We start from the raw sequence: 22,061 nt of genomic DNA, 5'->3' as shown, positions 1-22,061 counted from the left end.
CAGACCAGTTTGTTGCAAATCGTAAGTCCCCTTATGTTTCCAGCATAAACACATCAAACCACTGAGTAGTCCCGCAATCAAGACCTGACAATCAAAACCTTGAGGTCGTCCCCTTTGATCAAACCAAAAAATAGCATTAGGGACTTCCTTATCTCAAGAGAGGATAGGATACTCAGCTGGTTATTCTATTCTGCGTTGGCCGTATGGAGTCTGCAGCAATGCAATTTCAGACACGTCAACAAGACCCAGCCACCTGGGAAAAACCCAAGTGGAATCCACGGGGGACCAAGCTCGGACCAGGACCCGTAAGGAATCAAGATCTGATTCCAAGGCTGCCATGGCGATTCCGGTAAATAAGAATATAATGAATATTGTAATATAGAAATGCCTTTCATTGAAAATGTTGTTGATGTTAGCAGCCTTCGAAGTGTCTCTTGCTACCATTGCTCAAGCATCCCACCTATCTGTTTTTCAATGCCAATCTTGATCATAAATTTCCATCAAACGAAAATCAGATTTGAAAACTCTTACAACCATGTCCAATATGTATACGATAACTGAAATATGCATTCTCCATCAAGCAACACCTATTGCAGCACCTTATGTGCATGCCATACACACTCAATACAGCCCCTTGCAATCATTGTGATGTCCATATACATACTATAGTTTTATGATGTTGAAATCAGTCTCATAAATAATAATAGCGTCATTTCAGTGCCCATATACATGCTACAAGAACCAAATGATGCTATACCAAACACTTTCTCATTTGCTCATCACATGAAACAACTATGATGAGAGACAATATACAAGCTACAACTATGGAAATGCAAACCAAAGGGCATCACTAAAAACCCAAAATGTTTGAAGTGGCGCCTGAACGTTGTCTTCTGTATATCCTCTTTCCTCATTTGTATCTGATGGTAACTTGATCTCAAGTCTATCTTTATAAAGCAACCAGCACAATGCAACTCATCAATCAGCTCATCCATCTGAAGAATAGGATAGCAGTTTTTAGTTGTCTTCTTATTCAGTGCCTTATAATCGAAACACATCGGCATGTCCCATCTTTTCTTTTCACCAAAACTACTATTGATGCGAATGGACTCTTGTTGGGTCTTATGCACCCCATCTCCAGTAATTCCTTAATTGTTTATTCTATTTAATCCTTATGCCTCCTAGGATGTTGGTATGACATAGTGATTACTAGTTTTGCACCCTCCTCTAGCTCAATAACATGCTCTAGCCTCTTTCCCTCTCTCAAGTGAAACTCCATGTTGAGTACTCCCAAACACCTTGCTATGCTTGAATAGCAACTTCTGAATATCAAAATGCTAACTTTTCTTCTACTAATTTGTAACCACAAAGACTACTAGCATTATGAGACACTTTGCTGCCCACTCCTCCTAATCATGTCTAATCAACTGCTCCATCCTCTTAACTGATACCACTTTAGGCCCTCCATCTAAAAGTCCTTTGAGTACTACTTCCCTCCCTTGATGTTCAAACCTCATCTCCAACTTCTGTGAGTTGAAACAGAACTCTAGAAGTGATAACATAAATGTCATACAAAAGATAACATCATTGTCCCCCATATAAACCACAGAGAATTCATCTTTCAGCTCATAATCACCCAGCAGTGTGATCAAATTATTGATCTTGTTAGCACAACGAAGTTTGTACCCATTAGCTACCATCAACTTAAACCCATTATGTTCCTCTATTTGCAAGCCTCTTATAGCCACAAAACCTTCATCAACAAAATTGTGTGCGACTCCTATGACAATTAATGCAACTACTCATTGCCCCTGTATTACACCTCTTACCTTGAATGTGATTGCCTTTTGAGTGCTAGTGAGTTGTGCAATGGTCCTATCATCCTTTGACTCTTCTTCAAATGAATTTTCCTCTTCACTAATCTTTGAATCAAACTATTTCTCTGATTTTTTTTATGCTGATTCTTCAATAGTAAAATACTCGAGCAGTTTAGCTTTGCCTTTCATATTGCACTTGTGTGATGGATTCCAAGGTTCTCTGCAATAAAAGCAAAATGTCTTCCTCTTGAGATTATTCAACTGCTCAATATCCAATCTATTTAGGTCATTGTGTGGCTAATGTAATTCTCTATTAAAGTGCTTGTCCTTATCTTTCTTTTACAGGAATCCTTTTGATTCAATTTTGCTTCTATAAGTGGAAGCCTCTATATCTCTAGCTTTTTTTCTGGCCTCCTGTAAAGTAAGTGGATCGAGAGACTTAATCCAACCTCTTAATGGATCTGTCAAACCATCAATCATAACCACCATAGGTCTCCTACTGGACATATCTGTGACCAGCACTACAAGTCTCTGAAAATCAGCTAAATGCGTATCCATTGAACCCCATTGCTTCCGATATGCCGATTCCTTGAAACGTAACTCTGAATCTTTCTTATCAAACCTTTCAATCAACTTCCTTTTAAACTCAGCATAAGAGATGATCCGATCATACCCCATGGTGATCATCCCATGATGCTACCACTCAAGTGCAATGCCATCAAGTTGTATTGTTGCATAATTAATGGCCTCTTCCTCTGGCATAAGGTTGAGCTGATAATTGGCATCTACCTTCTGACCCCAAGCTCGAGCTGAAGTCTTTCCTAAACCCTTATAATAAGGAAGAGTCGATTTTCCCACATTCCACAAATCATAGTTTTGTGCTCTATCATCAGTGTGGGGTCAATGTCAAATGATAACTAATAGTTCGATATTTACAAAGGAGATGAAAGACTCCTCAAATAGAGAATACAAGACGATCTTTCCATAATGGAAACGATCGAGAATAGAAACACAAATGACATAAACAAAAATTTCTAAATACAAGCTAAACATCAAAGATGACTAGTATAGACACCTTACAATATTATTTCAATACCCTCTCTTAATGGTCATTGTATTAACAACCCTACAAAAGACATAGTCCACAGCCTTTTGATCATGGATACATAGAAGGCCACCCCCTTCTCTTCAAAATAATCTATGAAAAGAGTTTGTTGTGAACATCATCCCTGGTTTTGCTGAACTTTTAAATAAGACCAAGATTACCACAATCCTTCCAACTTGATGTTTGGGTAATAAAACTATCCCTCCTGTTAAGTTTTATGATCAGATTAGATAAGCAATAATTAAAATACAATAACACACAATGTACCTTGGGAAAACCTTCCTCTTGAAGGTGAAAAACCCAGCAACAAATGTCTTGTAATATATTAGTGAAATGTCTTTACAAATGCTTTACTCTTTGAAGCTATACAACAAGAAGATTCACTCTAGAATCAAGCAATAAAATATAGGTTCGATCTGCCTTATATCAGAATCACAATTTGTTGTAGGAGATATCAAACTGTTGGAGATAGAACCCAATCTTGATGAAGATGATATCTCTACGATCTGCTCGAATGTGAAGGAGAGATGCCGATCTACTATAGAAGAACACGAACTGCAGAAGAAATACGATCTCCTCGTGTGTTGATTCGATCTGCCTTTTGTGAATTTGATTGCCAAGGAGATGGAATTCTTCGATCTATATACTCCACCACGATAGGATCAAGCAACACGACTTATGCCAAAAATCGGCTTCTAACCAATCAATACGACTCATTTAATATTCATTGGTTATGTTATACTTTACCTGACTTTTCACTAAACATGGCAGGATTACATTTAGTTATACTAACAAATACAAAAATCGACAAGACTGAATAAGTATTAAATCGATACACATATAAATCGATCTCCCGAAATGTGTAAGGCCGAAAGGCCAATTAGACATTTAAATTTTGCACAGTCGAGTTAGAGAAGGATACTGACCGACGCTATAAACATCAACACTCCCTCTTAGCTAGGGAGGAATTCTTCTAGATGTATGAGTCACGTAGTGACATCCATCATGGCTACTCCCATGTATGAAAATGTAAGCAAACACAAGTGCTCATCACAGAGTCACTCAACATGATGTCGTCATCTCAACATGACGTTCACCATGGCTACTCCTAGAGGGTGAATAAACACAAGTGCCAAGTCAAGGAGTCTCTCACATGACATCCACCATACCTACTCGCAGAGGGTGGAACAAGGGCTTACACCTCAAACTTCTTTCACAGAGAAGAATGCATTAACAAGGGCTTGAACCTCAAACTTCTCTCTCACAGAGAAGAATGCATGATAATACATATCAAGTAATCACTTATGCTGAGACTCCCTCTCAGCAAGGGCTTCATTCTCCACAACTCCAAGCTTGTCTCGAGAATGCACAAACTTCACTTTGGCAAGAGGCTTGGTGAGAATGTCAGACGTATGCTCCTCAGTACAAATGTATCTCAATTGAACACCATTCCTCTGTACCATATCTATTATCTCTAATATAGTGGTATTGAATCTCAACATGCTTTGTTCTGTCATGGAACACTGGATTGACTGAAAGCTTCACACAGCTTTGGTTATCACAATAAATGGAAGTAGGCTCCAATGATTGTCCAAACCATAGAAGCAATAATCTGCAAAAAATCGCGATTATACCCGATTAATCCTGGAGCCAGCCGATTTATTCCTCGAAAAAATCTTGATTCACGAAAAAAATCATTGACCTAGTTTTCAATGATTTTTTGCATTTAAATCATGTTAAAAACCCCAAACAATGGCAAAAAAAGTGAAAAAATCATTGTAAAAACTTGCAAAACCCTAGAAAAACTTGTGAAATTACTAAATTGCTTAGAAATAGGGTTGATCTGAGATGGAATCAGAGTCAATGTGGGATCAAAGTTGAAAAAGTATGTTCTTTTTTCCATTTTTGGGGGGTTTATCATTCCCCACACTTCACTTGTTCAAACCCAAGAGCTCAACAACCCAACAAAGGCAAAAAGCCTCACACTTCACTTCTCAAACCCATGAGCTCAACTACCCAACAAAGGCAGAAAGCCCACAAGCTCAATGGCCCAGCAGGGGTTTGAACCTTGGTGGCTGCCTCATTGTAATGTCCCCTTTTGGGAGGACACTAAATCTTGCCTAATATACTTGTAGAGTTGCAAGTTATGTATATTCAATCTAGTATAGTATTTTGGATAGATTCAATTTGATGTTATTTCCCTCTTTAAACGCACAGTTCTGTTGTTTATATCAATCTGATTTGCTACCTATACTCAAATATATATACATTTGTATGAGAATCCTTTCTATTCCATCAGGTTTGATTCTCTGATTATTGATATAATGTTTCCTCTTCTTTTCCTTCGATGCCTACTTTATTATTGTTTGCAGATTTATATTTGTTCTGATCTCTTTGATAAATGTTCATATTGTTAAGGCCCAAAAGTGCACCCGAAAACTAAGTTATTATCACCTAGCACTTTGGGAACAATCATGAGTCTGTGGGTAAACTATTATTATGATTGGACCTCCGGATAGGCCAGTTCCTAATAATGATGGATCACCCACTCTAACAAGACCTTGAAGAACAGCTTCTAGAGAAAAGGGAGAGGGGATAAATGAAGATAAAAGGAAAAATAAGGAAATCTAAATAGGGTGACACACCATATGATCTGAAAAATGACAAGAAAACTCTTCTAAATCCATCTGTTTTACACATATAACATCTCTGAATTCATATCACAAAAGTGTTTCATGCAAAGGATCATTGCTCAGAAAAATTGAAAGGAAATGACTTTCACAAACAATTAAATTGATAAATCACAATGCATGACCTATGATTCATGCATGAGACAGAAACTTCAAGAAAGGTTATTTAATAAATAACACAAAAATGATAATTACTCTCAATCACACAATGAAAAATAGCTCAGAAATGTGAAGGCATAAATTGATATTTTTATTGAAATTCACTGTCAGAACTGCAAATGGGTTACAAGAAAGCAAACTCAGCTAGGCTTGAGAAAAAATCCAAAACCCCCTAAAACTGAAATCCTTCCTTCCTTTATGCAAAAAGCCTTCCAAAGGCAAGGATAAGATGACTGCAAGTCAACTGAAAGCCTCCTTGAGTGATCTCCAAGTCAAAAATATCTCCAAATCCGAGTAGAGAAAGAAACCCCCACAAAAAGGCCTCAAACTCTGCATAAATGTGTGAAATCAGGTGTAAACTCTTGGTCAACTGAAGGTTGACCCATGAAATACTCAAAATCAGGCTTTAACTGCTAGAGAACTAGCTCAAACTCACGGATAACTGCATTTCAAGCTCAAATTCGACCCCAAATTCTTGAGATAACTTCACCTCTTTAGGATTCAATATTTTCCCTCCATATGCATATTGGGAACAATTTTAAAGACACAAATAACAAATATTAATTGGATTTATCAATTATCCAATTAAAATATTCATTTTACAGTTTTCATGTGTCTATGAATGAAAGGTATTGAATCCTAAAGTTTAAAAGATGCAAAAAATTCAATTTCCTTATAAGAATATTGTTAGGAAATTTCAATATATGCGAAATAATTAATTTGAATATTTATTAATTATATTAATGTTGCTAGAAAATGTTAGTTTTTTCAACATTAATATAATAAATAAATATAAAAATTAATTTGCATCTTTCAAAGTTTATAAGTCTTTGAAAGACTTGGGGGTTTTAAAGCCTCCCCACGGCTAGGCAAAGTTATTGTCTAACATATAAGTGGGAGTTTGGAACTCGACCACCATATATTAATTACCTTGTTTTACAAAATGAGAAATAGCAAGATAGGGGGGAATATAGCGATGAAAACCTAAAATCATTATTCATTTTGCATTTGTAAATTTCACATTCTTCCAACGCTAAAGAACTCGCTGAGCTGCTAGGGTTTCGGACTAAAAATGGAAAATGGGATTTGTGCGTTGACTCCTTTTGTACATCAGTTATCTGAGACTTAACTGGTCTGCTCCATGTGTTGGAAATTATAGGGTTTTCATTATAAACCACGACATTGCTCCATTTTTTGCAGAAAATGAGAGGTATTTTTGAAGTTTCTCAGCAAAACTTTTCTTTGATTTCAAACTGCAAACTTGGCATTTTGTTTGGCATGAGCTCTGCTAGTAATATTTTACTTTTCCGTTTTCCCTTACTGGAAAAAACTGCATTATCAAAGGAAGATTTTCTGTATTTTCTGGAAGGAAACTGCGTGATGACTTTTGCCATTTCATTTCTTATCTGCTCTGAAATTCAGACAGAATCTGTGAGCTTTGCTCTGCATTTTTCCTTTATAAAGAAAACTTTGCAACTTTTTAAAAGGAACAAAACTCTGTTGTGTAGTTTCTTTACGCATAAACCTTTTTGCAAATTTCTGAACCAGAAAACGTTGATGGTTTTTCGTTTTCTGTTATTTCTGCACTTTCCTGAAAATGAAATTCTGTAATTTTTCTTGGGTTCTCTGCATTTCGAAAAGAATTTGGGGTTTTTTGGCATTTGATAGAAGAAAATTCTGCACTTTTTCTGGGTTTTCCATTTTCTGTGAAATCTGAAGAAGGAATGGAATCTTTGTAAATTTCAATATCCTTATACTTTGGAATCAGCATAAATAATTTTTGTTGCAGACTTTGGTACTCCCTCCATAACTTTTTTCCTTATTTTAGAATATGTGAAGCTGCTGATCCAGACTTCAGGCCAACATCATAAGTAGAGAAATGAGGCCATTCACTTATCTTGAACATCCATCAATAGGATGCTTGTTTTTCAGTCAAAAATCCTCCAGTCATAATCTGATTTCCAGTTCCCTCGTCAAAGCATAGGCTAACATGAATCATGTCATTTAGATTGTTTGAGAGACCAAGTTCCTCTCCACAAACCGGACAGTTGTTAATAAGTATTTCCTTGCCTTCGTGATTGGTAAGAAGGTTAGCAAGCTCCTCTGAATCGACTACATCATCACCATCAATATCTGCTTTCTGTATATACCTGCAAGTACACTCTGAATAATCACATGGTTTCTATGAGCTGGGCTCAACCCTTGTGGGAGCCTCATTTAATCCCACTCATAATAAATCCTCTGAAATCTGCAATTCTTTTACCTGTCTCTGCACATTAAACAAACAGTTAGAAAAAACACTAATTCTCCAAGCAACGAGAATGACCTTTTCTTATTTGTCTTCCAAGATGTTTATTTTTCTGTCAAAAAGGGATCTTGATTAAATAATGCAATCGTATAGGCAGGATCAGTAGGAATTTAGTCATTGCTTGGATCTTTTGATCTAACCCACTTCACTTTTTGACTTTTTCAGGACAAGGAGGAGACTGGAAGAGAAAAGATGTCGGGAATGCAGACCTACAATTTTGAGAGTAGACTTATGCCAGCCATATACCCCCAGGCAATGGCTGGTTCCCTTCTTATCTCCTCTATGCATTTGCTTTGTTTAATTCAGTTCTTCTCCTTTGCATAGGAAAATAAGGATCACTCTCACGGTCTTGTGTGAGAGAAAATTTATTCTATAGATTACTTTCTCGTAATCTTTTCAACTGTATAAAATATAATGAATTGAAAAACAATTGAAAGATTTTCTGAAATTCACTCATGTAACTGTAATCTTTGCCTAGGTACTTGAATTTTCCATTAAATTGTAAATATTATGAAAATTTCAGTAACACATATCATTCTCCAAGATTTTCTTATAATTCTGATTTAGGTCTGCTCCTAAATCTGCTTTTAACGCTTCAGATATTTTGTTCTACTCCATGGATCCTACCTTCTCAAATGAAAACTTCTCCACTCTATATCCTCCAATGTAAGGGAGAATCACACCTCTTCTTAATGGTCAAAACCTTTCACAATTACCACCCTTCGAAAGGGTCACAACCTTTCATCATTGTTTGCGGTTTGAAAGAGTCACTTCCTTATCTTCTTCCCATTAATGCTTCCTTAATTCCTTTGCTCCCTTCTTTTTTCCTTTTTCCCTTTTTTCCAAATGAAGTTCTCTTCTCTCCCTTTTATATCTCATGTTTGAGGGAGTCACAACTTTTCATTTCATGCTTTTTGACCATTCATTAAACTTAACTAAATTTTAATTATATTAATTTTTATTTTTTATTCTTTTATATTTTAATTTATTATTATTATTTATTAATAAATCCTATTTCAACAAGGGGACATTACACTCACCAATGGAGTGTTTTTACCATGACACTAAATGTCCGAAGACATATATAATAATGATATATATAGATATAGATATATGATTTTTAATTTTTAGTTGATATAGTTAATTTTTGCTCAAACAAAGACATGCAATTCATTATGTGAGCAATATATCCAAAGTGCTCCATGAAATAAATTTGAATGACAACAAACAAGCTTACATAGTTGTAATAAAAGAGCCTCCAACACACAATCATTAAAATTTGTCTTTACCTAAAATAGTAGTTGCAAGCTAGGTATTGCCAAAACCAGTGGCTTGCTAATCTTTTAATTCAGCTAAACAAATGTCTTTTGTTGAATTCTACCCCATGTAAAAGACTTACTAATTGCCATCAGGGAATATAAAGCATTGCAATTGTGGAATATGATTTGATAAGCTTTCTCAAATATTCAACTACCCCTAGAAAAAGCCTTGCCTTAATCACAATGAAATTATTGGATCACTTCAAAATGGCTTCCACTTTTACTAAATTCCTAAATAGATGGATCTCTATCTGACAAATGTTGATCTCAGCTACTTCATAGAATTAGCTAATCTTTGATCTTAGACTTTGACAACTATTTGGTGTATTTGGTGAATGCCCTTTTAAAAAGTTAAATGAATATTTGCCTGTGTAATCAGCAGTATGAATATAAACAACAAAAACCGATTTTCTACTATTCATGGGTTAAACTCTATTTTATTTACTCTCTATATCTCTATGCTATGGAAATGCCCTTAAGTTTTTTAGAAAAGTAGTTTGTGTCTATTTTTCTACAATTTTTTACGATTTTTTAAAATCCAATTTTTTACCCATTTTTTCAAAATATCTTATACTTTTGGTTTGCCAATTTTTTCCCCATATGATTTTTGTTGTTATGATATAAAGCATTGCAATTGTGGAAGATGATTTCATACGGTTTCTAAAATATTCAATTAACCCTACAAAACTCCTTGCCTCAATCACAATGAAATTCTTGGATCACTTCAAAATGGCTTCCACTTTTACTATTTGTCTGTTAACTTTTGATCTCAGTTACTTCATAGACTTAGCTAATATTTGATCTCAGATTTAGACAACTATTTGGTGTATTTGGTGACTACCCTCTTAAAAAGTTATTTGAATATTTGCCTATGTGATCAGCAATATGAATATATATACAAAAAAAATATTTTCAATTCATGGGTTAAAGTCTATTTTATTTGCTCTTTATATCTCTATGCTATTGAAATGCCCTTAAATTTTCAAAATAAATAGTTTTTGTCTCTTATTCTACAATTTTTTATGTTTTTTTTTTAATCCAATTTTTTCCCCATTTTTTGCTGATTTTTTCCCCATTTTTTCAAAAAATCTTATACTTTTGGTTTGCTGATTTTTTCCCCAAACGATTTTTGCTACTATGGTCCAAACAATCCTGCAAGGAGCTTCTGAAGCCATACTACTTCGCGAGTTGCCACACATACTGCAATGTATTCTGCTTCTGTTGTGCTCAGTGCCATTGTAGATTGCTTCCTGCGACACCGAGAGATCATAGCAAATCCCAAATTGAAGCAACAACCAGAGGTTCTCTTCTGATCAGTAACACTCCCTGCCCAATCAGAACTAGAATAGGCTTCAAGAATCAGGTCCACACTAGAAGAATATTTCAAGCCATATCCAACTATGCCACGCAAGTATCTCAAGATATGCTTGGCTGCAACTAGATGTATTTGTCTAGGTTCACTCATGAACTAACTAAGTGCACTCACTGCATAGCAAATGTCTGGTCTAGTGTTAACTAGATACATCAAGGACCCAATCAACTTCCTGTACATAGTAGGGTCCACAAGATCTGAACTAGCTGCAGCTTCTCTCAATTTCTTCAAGTTAGTTTCCATCGGTGTGGACATAGATTTGCAATCTAACATTCCAAATCTCTAAAAGATATCAATGGTGTATTTTCCTTGACTTAGGATAATCTCATTGGGCCTCTACCAAACTTCCAAACCTAAAAAGAAGTGCATGAGTCCTAAGTCCTTCATCTCGAATTCTGAAGTCAACTCCTTGCATCTATGAATGAGATGATCTTCTCCAGTAACAAATAGGTCATCAACATAAAGTACCAAGATCAACATATCACCATTGAATACCTTGAAGTAAAGGTTCGGATCAGCATCATTCTTGAAGAAACCCAAACCCACTAAGTATCTGTCAATTCTTTCATACCAAGCACGAGGCGCCTGCTTAAGACCATATAGGGCTTTCTTCAATTTGCACACATGAGACTCTTTCCCATGAATCACAAACCCCTCAGGTTGCTTGATGTAGACATCTTCTTCAATCACACCATTGAGAAAAGTTGTCTTCACATCCATCTGATGTAACTTCCATCCCTTAGTTGCTGCAATGGCAATGATGGTTCTAATGGAAGTATAGCGAGCAACAAGAGCAAATCTTTCTTCATGGTGTATTCCCTCTTGTTGAGAGAAACTACAAGCCACAAATCTAGCCTTGTACTTTTCAATGTTGCCATCAGCGGCATGCTTAATCTTGTACAGCCACTTGGAAGATACAACAGACTTCCCTTCAGGTCTAGGCACAATATTCTAGGCACAATATCCCACAAATCATTCTTGATAATGGATTGATACTCTTTATCCATTGCATCTTTCCAAACTACTTGTTTTGAGGCTTCCTCAACACTGGAAGGTTCAGTCTCAATAAGATTACACATCAACGCAACATAGCTAAAAAATCTCTGTGATCTTTTACTTTCTCTGAATGTGCCTCTAGGAGCTGCAAACTGTTCTGCCTCCTACATAGTGTTTCTTGCCCAAAGAGGTCTCTTTCGAGTCACAACAATATCTCTAGGCCCATCAGTAGGATCCAAAGGTTCAATTGGATCATCATTCACTTCAGGTTTTGAAGACTCCCTCTGAATCTCAGGAGCATGATCAACATCCATGTCTAGGAGTCTCATGATTTTCATCATCTATCTCCATGCATGAACCCTTTGATTTTCTGAACTCAACATCTTCCTCAAATGTGACATCCCTGCTTACTTCTATTTACTTCTGACCAGGAATGTAAATATGGTAGGCTTTGGACATTTCATTGTAGCCCACAAATATCCCTCTCTTGCCAAAGGGTTCCAACTTGGTCCTCTTGTCCTTGGGAATACACAGGGCAACCAAAGATTCTCAGGTGACTGATATTAGGCTTAATCACTGAAAAGGCTTCTTCAGGAATCATATTTTACAATATCCGGTGAGGACTTCTATTCTGAACATATACTGTTGTTCTAGAGGCTTCTTCCCATAGAAAAGTCTAAAGGTCTTGATCATGAATCATAGCTTTTGCAACTTCAACAATGGATCTGTTCTTCTTTTCTGCAACCCCATTTTGTTGAGGGTTGTAAGGGACACAAAACTCCCTCTTGATCCCTGCCTCGATACAGAAATCACGACCCGAGGTGTACTCACCTCCACTATCAGACCTTAAAACTTTAATTCTCTTTCCAGATAAATTTTCTACCTGAGCTTTAAACTCTCTAAACCTACCTAGGACTTCATCAGACTCTTTAGACCTTAAGAAATAAATCCAAGTCTTCCTAGAGTAGTCATCTATGAAAGTTATATAATACAAAAATCCACTTAGAGATGCAATTGACATTGGACCCATAAATCTGAATGTACAAGCTCAAGAAATTCTTTAGACCTATTTTCACTGCTATGAAAAGGACTCTTAATATTTTTACCCATAGCACAACCTTTACAAGTACCATCATGTACATGATCAAGTTTAGGAATACCTTTCACCATCTTTTCTAGTGATGGAAGAGCCCTGAAATGAAGATACCCAAGTCTTTTGTGCCAAAGTTCATTGGAACTGGAAGAATCATGAAGAAGAGCTTGGACTGGAAGAGTGGAGAGCTTATACAAACTCTCATGTCGATTTCCGATCACACAAGCAGCCTTGATGCTGGACATCTTTGGCCATGCTAGAACTCTTTCTTCAGAAAATGCAATTTGATAGCCCTTATACTCCAAGGCTGAAATAGACACAAGGTTTCTCTTAATCCCCGGCACGAACAAAGCATCACTTAGGTGAAGTGAGATTCCAGATTCTAGGTTTAGAGATGTAGCACCAAATCCTCTTACTTAATAGTGTGCATCATCTCCAATGATCACTTGAACATTAGACTCCTTCTCCACCAAATCTGAAAGGTGCTCTTGATAGCCAGTGATGTGTCTAGAGGCTCCACTATCAATCAACCAGGTATTACTATATGTAGGAACATTGCTCGATTATGCTGATATGAAAAGAAAACCATTTGAGTTATCTTATACCTCCTTCTGAGATGAGACTTCATTGATGTTTGCCCCTTGATGCTTAGGTATTTTCAAACAATCCCTTGCATAGTGACCAAACTTGTCACATCTAAAGCACTAGAAGCGAGAGAGATCTCTCTTCTTCTTCTTTGAATCAAGTACGGAATCTGATTTCTGATCTCTATTCCTTTTGAAGTTGCCCTTCTTCCAATTCTTTCCTTTCTTGGTAGAATGAGTGGCAAGAACATGAGTATCTTCGTTTTGAGAGCTTTTGATAATTCCTCTAGCCACCAATCTTGATTCTTCTTGAATGCAATCTGCAGGAAGTCGATCAAACTTAGGTAATTTGGATCTTCCACTTATGCTTTGGATAAATGCCTCCCATGAATGAGGAAGGCCATTCAAAGCCAGCATGACAAGGTCTTTATCTATCACTTGATCTCCAATTGCACTTAGTTGATCTCTCAATTCTGAAATTTTCATGAAGAATGACATAACTGATTCTCCTTTTGCCATCTTTACTTGATGGAGTTTTGGCCTCAAGGCAAGAGCCCTACTTGTGTTGTTAATCTCATATAAACCTTCCAAGGTCTTGAACATATCTCTCGCAGTTATCATCTTTGAGATGAAAGGCACCAAGTGATCCCTCACAGAATCGATTAATATCTTATTTGCTTTGATGGCATTTTTCTTAAATTGAAGCTTCTCCTCATGATCTTCAAGTTCAGATAAATCCTTTTCCTCCACAAATTGAAGATCATTTTCTTCAAGTGCAATGAGCACTCTAAACTTCAATGAGGTGAAGTTAGATGCGCCTTCAAGCCTATCCTCGGCCTTAAGACCGTTCACCATTTTCGAGGCTTAGTAGATACTTAAAGAAGAGAGAGGAGAGAATACTTTGAAGTTGAAGGAAATCTGATCACGATCTTTCTTTCACCGTGGCACTAATACCGTGTTAAGTTTTATGATCAGATTAGATAAGCAATAATTAAAACACAATAACACAAAATGTACCCTGGGAAAACCTTCCTCTTCAAGGTGAAAAACCCAGCAACAAATGTCTTGTAATATATTAGCGAAATGTCTTTACAAATGCTTTACTCTTTGAAGCTATACAACAAGAAGATTCACTCTAGAATCGAGCAATAAAATATAGGTTCGATCTGCCTTATATCAGAATCACAATTTGTTGTAGGAGATATCAAACTGTTGGAGATAGAACCCAATCTTGATGAAGATGATATCTCTACGATCTGCTTGAATGTGAAGGAGAGATGCCGATCTACTATAGAAGAACACGAACTGCAGAAGAAATACGATCTCCTCGTGTGTTGATTCGATCTGCCTTTTGTGAATTTGATTGCCAAGGAGATGGAATTCTTCGATCTATATACTCCACCACAATAGGATCAAGCAACACGACTTATGCCAAAAATCGGCTTCTAACCAATCAATACGACTCATTTAATATTCATTGGTTATGTTATACTTTACCTGACTTTTCACTAAACATGGCAGGATTACATTTAGTTATAATAACAAATACAAAAATCGGCAAGACTGAATAAGTATTAAATCGATACACATATAAATTGATCTCCCGAAATGTGTAAGGCCGAAAGGCCAATTAGACATTTAAATTTTGCACAGTCGAGTTAGAGAAGGATACTGACCGACGCTATAAACATCAACACCTCCCTGTAGCCAGACACTGAGGTCAGCTTTTCAAACTAAAATCACAATTTTTTTGGAAAAAATCATGCAAAACCCTTCAAAAATTTCAATTTGTAGACCACCCACAAATTTGTGTGAAACAAACGGGCAAAAAAAAGTGTTCCACAAGCATTCAGGACAGGGGGACGCAGGGACGCAGGGAAGTGGGGACGGGTTTCCGAGACAGAGGGACCAAGGGCGTAAGTTTGGGGATGGCAGAGGGACGACAAGGGGACGGCACAAGGGGGTGGTGGGGTGGTGGTGTCGATATAGTTATAAATATAGTACATGAAAAACTAGTTTTGAAAAGATGTATGACAGTATAGCAGTATAAGAGTTACATTTCAAATGAAACTATACGAAATTTGAAATACTAAATATAAATACCAAGATTTCTTCAATGCTAATTGCTAAATAAAATTTGAGAAAAAGAAATTGTCAAATTGGAGATTTCTATTATATTGAAAACGGAAAATATGAATATCTGATGTCATTGCAAAGTCTATAAAGATGATTACATGATTCATCATTACAATGAGTAGCCAAATACAAATACTAATAGCAATAGCATTACAAAAGAGTCAAAGACAAAATGACAAAACACAAAATGTAGAAAAATGGAGGCCTCTAATCATCTGTGAACTCCTCACTAGAACTGTTGGACTCCTGAAGATCAAGATCCCTCAAGCTCACACTAACCAGCCCTACATCTAAAGTGGTAGGATCATCCTCGTCAATCTGTGAAGGCTCCTCTGGCTCTACATCCCATCTTGTCGTTGGACTCTCCATGTTCACAAGTGTCTTGCGGTCCATGAGATGCAAAGCACCGTGTACAGCCACAAGCTTCTTTGGTCTCTTAGAGGTAAGTTTGTTCCTCTTAAGAGAGTGAATGAAGCTATATGTAGACCAGTTCCTCTCAGCAGCTGAAGAACTGGAAACATGGGATAGCAGAAGGATGGCTAGAGTGGTGGTCAAAGATTTCGGGCCATAACAATTCCACCACAAAAGTGGGTCCTCCTATGCCATAGGTTTTATATCCATCTTTGCTACATCTAAATAGCCTCTAAGAGTGGCAAATTTTGTCCACTCAATGTCAATTGTGTCAACATCTCTGGAATCAAACATCTTCTCTATGCACCTAAAGAAACCTGACTTCACCTCATCATCCTGAATCAGTGTCACTCTACCCGGTCTAGCCTTGTACCACTTAGGATTCAAGGCAAAGGCAGCCATATGCAAAGGAGTGTTCAACTTGTCCCATCTGCGCTGAATGATAGGTCAGATTTGCTCATTGTACAATGCTAGAGACGGGTCCTTCACTCGCACAGCAGCCCTCATCTGGTCAAGCATAGAGTCAATGCACTCATACACCTCTCCAAGGTTAGGTGCATCCCCATCCCCATATCTAATCACCTGGAATAATGGAGAAATGATGGGGACAATGTATTTCGCATCAATCCAAAACACATCACTCTTCACTATCTTCTTCACCCTTCTCCCCTGCTCTCTCATAGCTTCAACCCATCTACTCCACTCATTAGTCATAACCATGAATTGCGATGCGATGCCTCTTGCAACTCAATCATTCTCTCCAAGAGAGTGAAATAGGATGCGTATCTGGTCTCAACTGATTTCAAGAACTCCTTCTTCGCGAAGGTCCTAAAGAGTGCATGTGAAGTGTGGTGGTTGCAGATAAACATCTACACATCTCTCGCATCAGTGACCACTCCTCTAATATAGTAAAACTTCCGCATGTCCTTGAGTGCATTGTTCATGGCATGCACACAACATGGGGTCTACCAAATGTGCCTATAGGCTGCCTCAATGAGTCTCCCTACTGCTCTACACACATGGGCTGCGTCTGTCACTACTTGGACCACATTTTGTAGCCCAACCTCCTCAATAGCCTCCCTAAGGACCTGAAACTGAATTTCAGCATCTTTGTGATGCCATGTACAATCAACTGCTCTAAGGAAGTATGGGCCCTTTGCACATGTGACCATGATGTTGATGAGTGGACGATGGCTAATGTCCATCCACCCATCCATAACTATGTTGCACCCCTATGCCAAACAAACATGCCTTCATCTTCTCCATCAATATATTGATCTTGGAATAGCACTTATCCAAGATCGAGGTCCTCATTTTCGTCTCACCTGGTGGCACATAAGATGTTCCTCCCTTCCCCACCATAGCCATCATCTCCCTATAATTAGGAGGTCGTGTACAATGAAATGGAATGCCATTGGCAAAGAAGAACTTGCCAATGGATTCACCTATCTCATCTCTCAGTTGCACATTAAACATATCAGCAATGGGGTTACTCTGTGGTGTTTGCAACGTACGTTTCCCTACCCTGGCGGCACCAGAAGTGGAAGTGGATGGAGATCCAAATATCATTCCTCCCGTCTGCAAAGCATGAGAAGTATGTGGCGGATTCTGGCTGTGCTGAAGGGCTTCCCTAGCAGACAAAGTAGTAGGCACTGAAATATTTATGTCATCTAGAACCCCCGAAAGCTTGTTAAACTCAATTTTGTACTTTATATTTTTAGCTTCCTTCAAAAACTTACAATGACTCACACCTTTTCCTGTGCAAAAAAGAAAGTGTGCATTCACCCTACCGATGCTACCAAACCATTCAGTCTCACAAATGTTGCACTTCCACTTCCTTGTTCCCCCATCTGAATGTGATGTGCCTTGTACTGATATTCTTGAACCAAAATGTTTGAGAGGAAACTTAGGATCAATTGACCCCTAGCAAAAGATGCCAACAACTCTGAAGGGCAACTTGTACTATCTGGTGCACTTGCCATGGAACTAGATTGGGCTCCAGGATCAGCCCCATGGTCACCCCACTCATTTTCAGGTTAAAATTCTGAATCATTTTCACTATGAGAATGGATTTCCATCTCATCCTCACTCGTCTTGGGAGCTCATTGTGAAATTGACACTGCATTTCACAAAATAAAAATGAAAATAAAATCAGCCTAGTTTAACAAATAAATTTATTTTCCTATTCATCTCAAAATCAGATTTGATGTTGAATCTTGAGGGAAAAATGATGAATGAATCATTCATCATTTTCCCCTCAAGATTCAACATCAAATTTTATTATTTTTATTTTTATTTTTAAATTAAAAAAAAATTGCCCAAACCCTCGAATCTCTTTAGACCCGAGTTACCGGTTTGGATTCGGGCACACGAACCCAATTCAAGGGTTTGGGCAAAAAATTTCCCCTTTGGGTTCATGGGTCGGGTTTGGCCGTGTATATATATATATATTTAAAGAAATATACAAAATTATAAACCTAAATACATTTGATAGTATGATACTTCATTATTTATCAATGTCAAATGCCAATTGATAGTTCAGAATTGAATTGGAAGATGGAATAATGCAAAATGGAAGAAGAAAAACATTTAATATATAATACTTCATCATTGATCAATGCGTGAGGAAAACCCAATGATAGAAGGGGTCCTTTTCGGGGCATTTAAGAGTTTGAATGCAAAAAAAGGTCAAAAATATCTGTTTTGTTATGTTTTATTGCTCAGAGCCTTGGGATACACCCGAGTTTGTACCTGGCAAACGCAAACCCTCGAGTATGTACCCAAGGCGAACCCAAATGAACCCCCAAGCGAACCCGAACCCAAGCAAACCCGGTTTGGGTGCATGGACCAAAACAAGCAAACCCAGTAACTGAACTTTAGATAGAAAGACCCGACCAAAATAAAATAGATTTAATGGTTTTTATCTGGTTAATTTAAATTGAAAAATGCTTGTGATGTGCACATTGAAAATTTTATTTAACAAATTATTCATCTATTTGTATGTGCTGGCTGAACTTTATGTAAATACTAATCATATAACATGAAGTTATAGAATGTATTTGCAACAATGTTACAACAAAATTTGCCTAACTCCAATTCAATGTGTTGCATCCTGACTCAATGCAACTTTGCAATTAGTTGTGCCCTCTATGTGCATCCTAGTGAGCTCTAATTTGTAGTTGTGCCCTAAAAGAGTTGCACAACTATGATATTTGTAAAATATTTTACCATTTCATGGGGGAGGGTGGGAGATTTATTAAGGTTTCAGGTGTGATTTAAATGTGAAAACAATGTTGAGAATCGCAATCAACAATTTTTTTGGGGGGGGTGGGGGGGAGGAGGGGTTGCCTGCAGTACCTAATTTGGAAAAAATCGTGTATAACCATGATTTTTAATTTAGGTTTTTCTTCTATGCTATCAACTCTGTTTTCAATTCTATATATTATGGGTATTTTATATATTTTTAATATATGTAATATATATTGTATGGTTGTACTCAGCCATACCAAACCCAAGAAAAAATCACCATATTAGTGAACTGGAACCCTAAATCCATACCAACCCTATGCCCAAACATATAACTTAGCTATTAAGGAATATGCAGAATATTAAACTGTAGAATTTGAAGATAAATACATTTATGTTAGAAAATATGCATTGGCATATGGTGAGATGAGATGTTGAAGAACAAAGGCACACAACTAACATAAAATATGCATTTCAATAACATGGTAGTGATAAAGGGATACTACCTTATTGCATATGAAGATATTCTAATGTGTTTATGTCAAGATGGAATACTTGAAACCAATTGAAGGCATGAGTAATCACAGTGCTTAAACATTGTCAGATATACATAACTTAAACTGACGCTCTCATGTTTAATTTTGCTGATCGTAGTTAGTATGGCTAGATGAGACCACCCTGATTAAAGGTAATTTTTGTAGCATGGACTAAGTTGCAATGGACAGGTGGATTGCTAAAACCACAATGTAGAATGAATGCTATCTCATTTTAAAAATTCTAGTTTAGCAGTCATACATTAATGGCTGCTTGTTGAGTTTTTGTAATCAACAAGTGAGCTATTTAAATGTCTCCTACAGGTGTAACAACATCTGGAAAATGCACTAAATATGATCTTCAGCTTCTCTTTAAAAAATTATATACTGTTATTTAATTAGAAGACATCATCACAGTGGTTTAGTTTTACTGCAAACAGAAACCACATGCTATAAGTGAAATCTCAATCAGTTAAGCTCGAGATAAAAATAAGCATGTTATATTATGATAGCACTTCTAATATAGCACAATTGAGTTAATAAGCAAATGATGCACTTTCAATTCAATTCCTTCAAAAAGATAAATATGTGATTTGTCTTAATAACACTCATAACTGTGCTATTCAGATTCCGGATTATACCTGAAGAGAAGTTGCAAGAACAGATAATGAAATGCACTTTACTGATGCAGTGTCCTTTGCCCTTGTCAATGCCAGCATTGTCTCTTTCAGAGGTTTCAACAAGTCTGAATAGCTTTGAGCAAGTGGTCCCATGTCAGAGCGTGCAACTCTGAGAGCCCCCACATAATCCCCATCCCCCACTAGCTTAAGAAACTCAACCTGCACACCATAACCATTAGACTGAAAATGCCCTGTGAACATAGACATAATTGACAATCCTTTATGTCAAAATATAGTAAAAATTATAACAGATGAGACTGTCTCAATACCTGCTTTAGTTGAAATAGCAACACAGGATTTTGCTCAAAGAATTTTTTATTCCGTTGCTTGATCTCTTCAACAACCTTGACAACCATACCTTTGCTTGCCAGTTCTCGCATCTCCGATACAAAACGAAAGTTGTCCACATAATTGCAATTCAGACCACCCTAAAGAAAAAATTAAATAGAATTGAGGGAAAGTATCTAAGAACACATAATCTCATAAAGAGAAAACTGATCCCATTTGCTCTCACCTGTACATGATCAAGAGTCTTACTACTGATGCCAGAAAGCAGCTGATTATAATCTGTCTGTTTGGTAGAATCCACTGATAAGTTCCCTTGTGATTCACTCTCATTGTGTCTACCTTTCCATCTGGGACGACTTCCCAGATGTACTCCTGATTTATCAGTCTGACATGTTCCACTGGTGCTGCAAGCCTCACCACCATAAACATGTTCACTTGGAGATCTCAATTCAACATCTTTATCTTGCTTATGTGAGCAATTTTCTAGGAGGTCATCCATCACCATGTCATTTGCAAATGTTTTAATAACTGCCTGCCTTTCTCCACTCTCAATGTTAACAGTAGAAAAGTCCATTGAGCAAGTCTCATCTGGCTTGGTATCTTCTGCGATAAGCTTCAATGATCTACTTGTGAGAGAGACATCTGAGCCTGTCAGCACAGTCACAGATTATGAAATCTGCAGTAATGCTTTGCTGAGGATAAATTCTTTATGTTGAAGAATATTGGCATTTCGAAATAAACTACAGGCACTGCTTTGAAAAGACACTTCACCTTTTCCCAAATCTATCCATGACCTTACCTGAGGGAGAATTTATGCTAGGATCTACAAGGCCTCTGTATACACAATATTCTCGAACCAGGTCATCAAGCATTGGCACATTCAGCTTCATTCGACTAAGTTCATTCTGTGAGAAGAAATGCACATAACAAATGAAATTCATGCAAACAACTTTGCCAGGCTTATCTAAAAAATTAGTTGTATTTTGAATCCCTAATGACACAGGAATGTGCAGACAAGTATATTGCACTTGCTACATGATTTTAGAAATTTCTTGAATAAAAATACAATCTGACACCAGACCAAAGTCTTGCAAGAAATCCAATTCAAGCTTACTATTTGACAGAAAGCTTCTTGTACTGATGTCAGTGCATTTCATTTAGACCAGCAACCAAAATAAAACTTCAACTTTTCATAACTGCATTGCTGGTAAAATGATTTCAAAACTATAGTTCTAGTTGCATCTAAATGAATCACTCCTCTCAGAGACTGAAATGAAGAACTTTTTCTTCAAGGAACATAAAATAGATGGAAACACACGTTTAA

At 37.0% G+C, this 22,061-nt stretch overlaps 1 protein-coding gene across 2 annotated transcripts in view; it reads right to left on the bottom strand.

Moving 5' to 3' along the window:
- Nucleotides 1-22,061, bottom strand: part of LOC131063465 (uncharacterized) — a 150,244-nt gene that overhangs the window by 30,677 nt on the left and 97,506 nt on the right. For both annotated transcript variants that reach the window (XM_057997285.2, XM_057997276.2), the window contains exons 7-10: nucleotides 21,537-21,642; nucleotides 20,964-21,385; nucleotides 20,719-20,877; nucleotides 20,411-20,608 (exon numbers count right to left, since the gene is read on the bottom strand). In XM_057997285.2, coding sequence (XP_057853268.2) covers nucleotides 20,411-20,608; nucleotides 20,719-20,877; nucleotides 20,964-21,385; nucleotides 21,537-21,642 — 885 coding nt within the window. The remainder of the gene's footprint in view (nucleotides 1-20,410; nucleotides 20,609-20,718; nucleotides 20,878-20,963; nucleotides 21,386-21,536; nucleotides 21,643-22,061) is intronic.

The sequence above is a fragment of the Cryptomeria japonica genome, chromosome 5 (assembly GCF_030272615.1).
Source record: "Cryptomeria japonica chromosome 5, Sugi_1.0, whole genome shotgun sequence".
Classification (NCBI taxonomy): Eukaryota; Viridiplantae; Streptophyta; class Pinopsida; order Cupressales; family Cupressaceae; genus Cryptomeria; species Cryptomeria japonica.
Note: the sequence above shows the minus strand (reverse complement) of the source record. Positions and strands in the feature narration are given on the sequence as shown.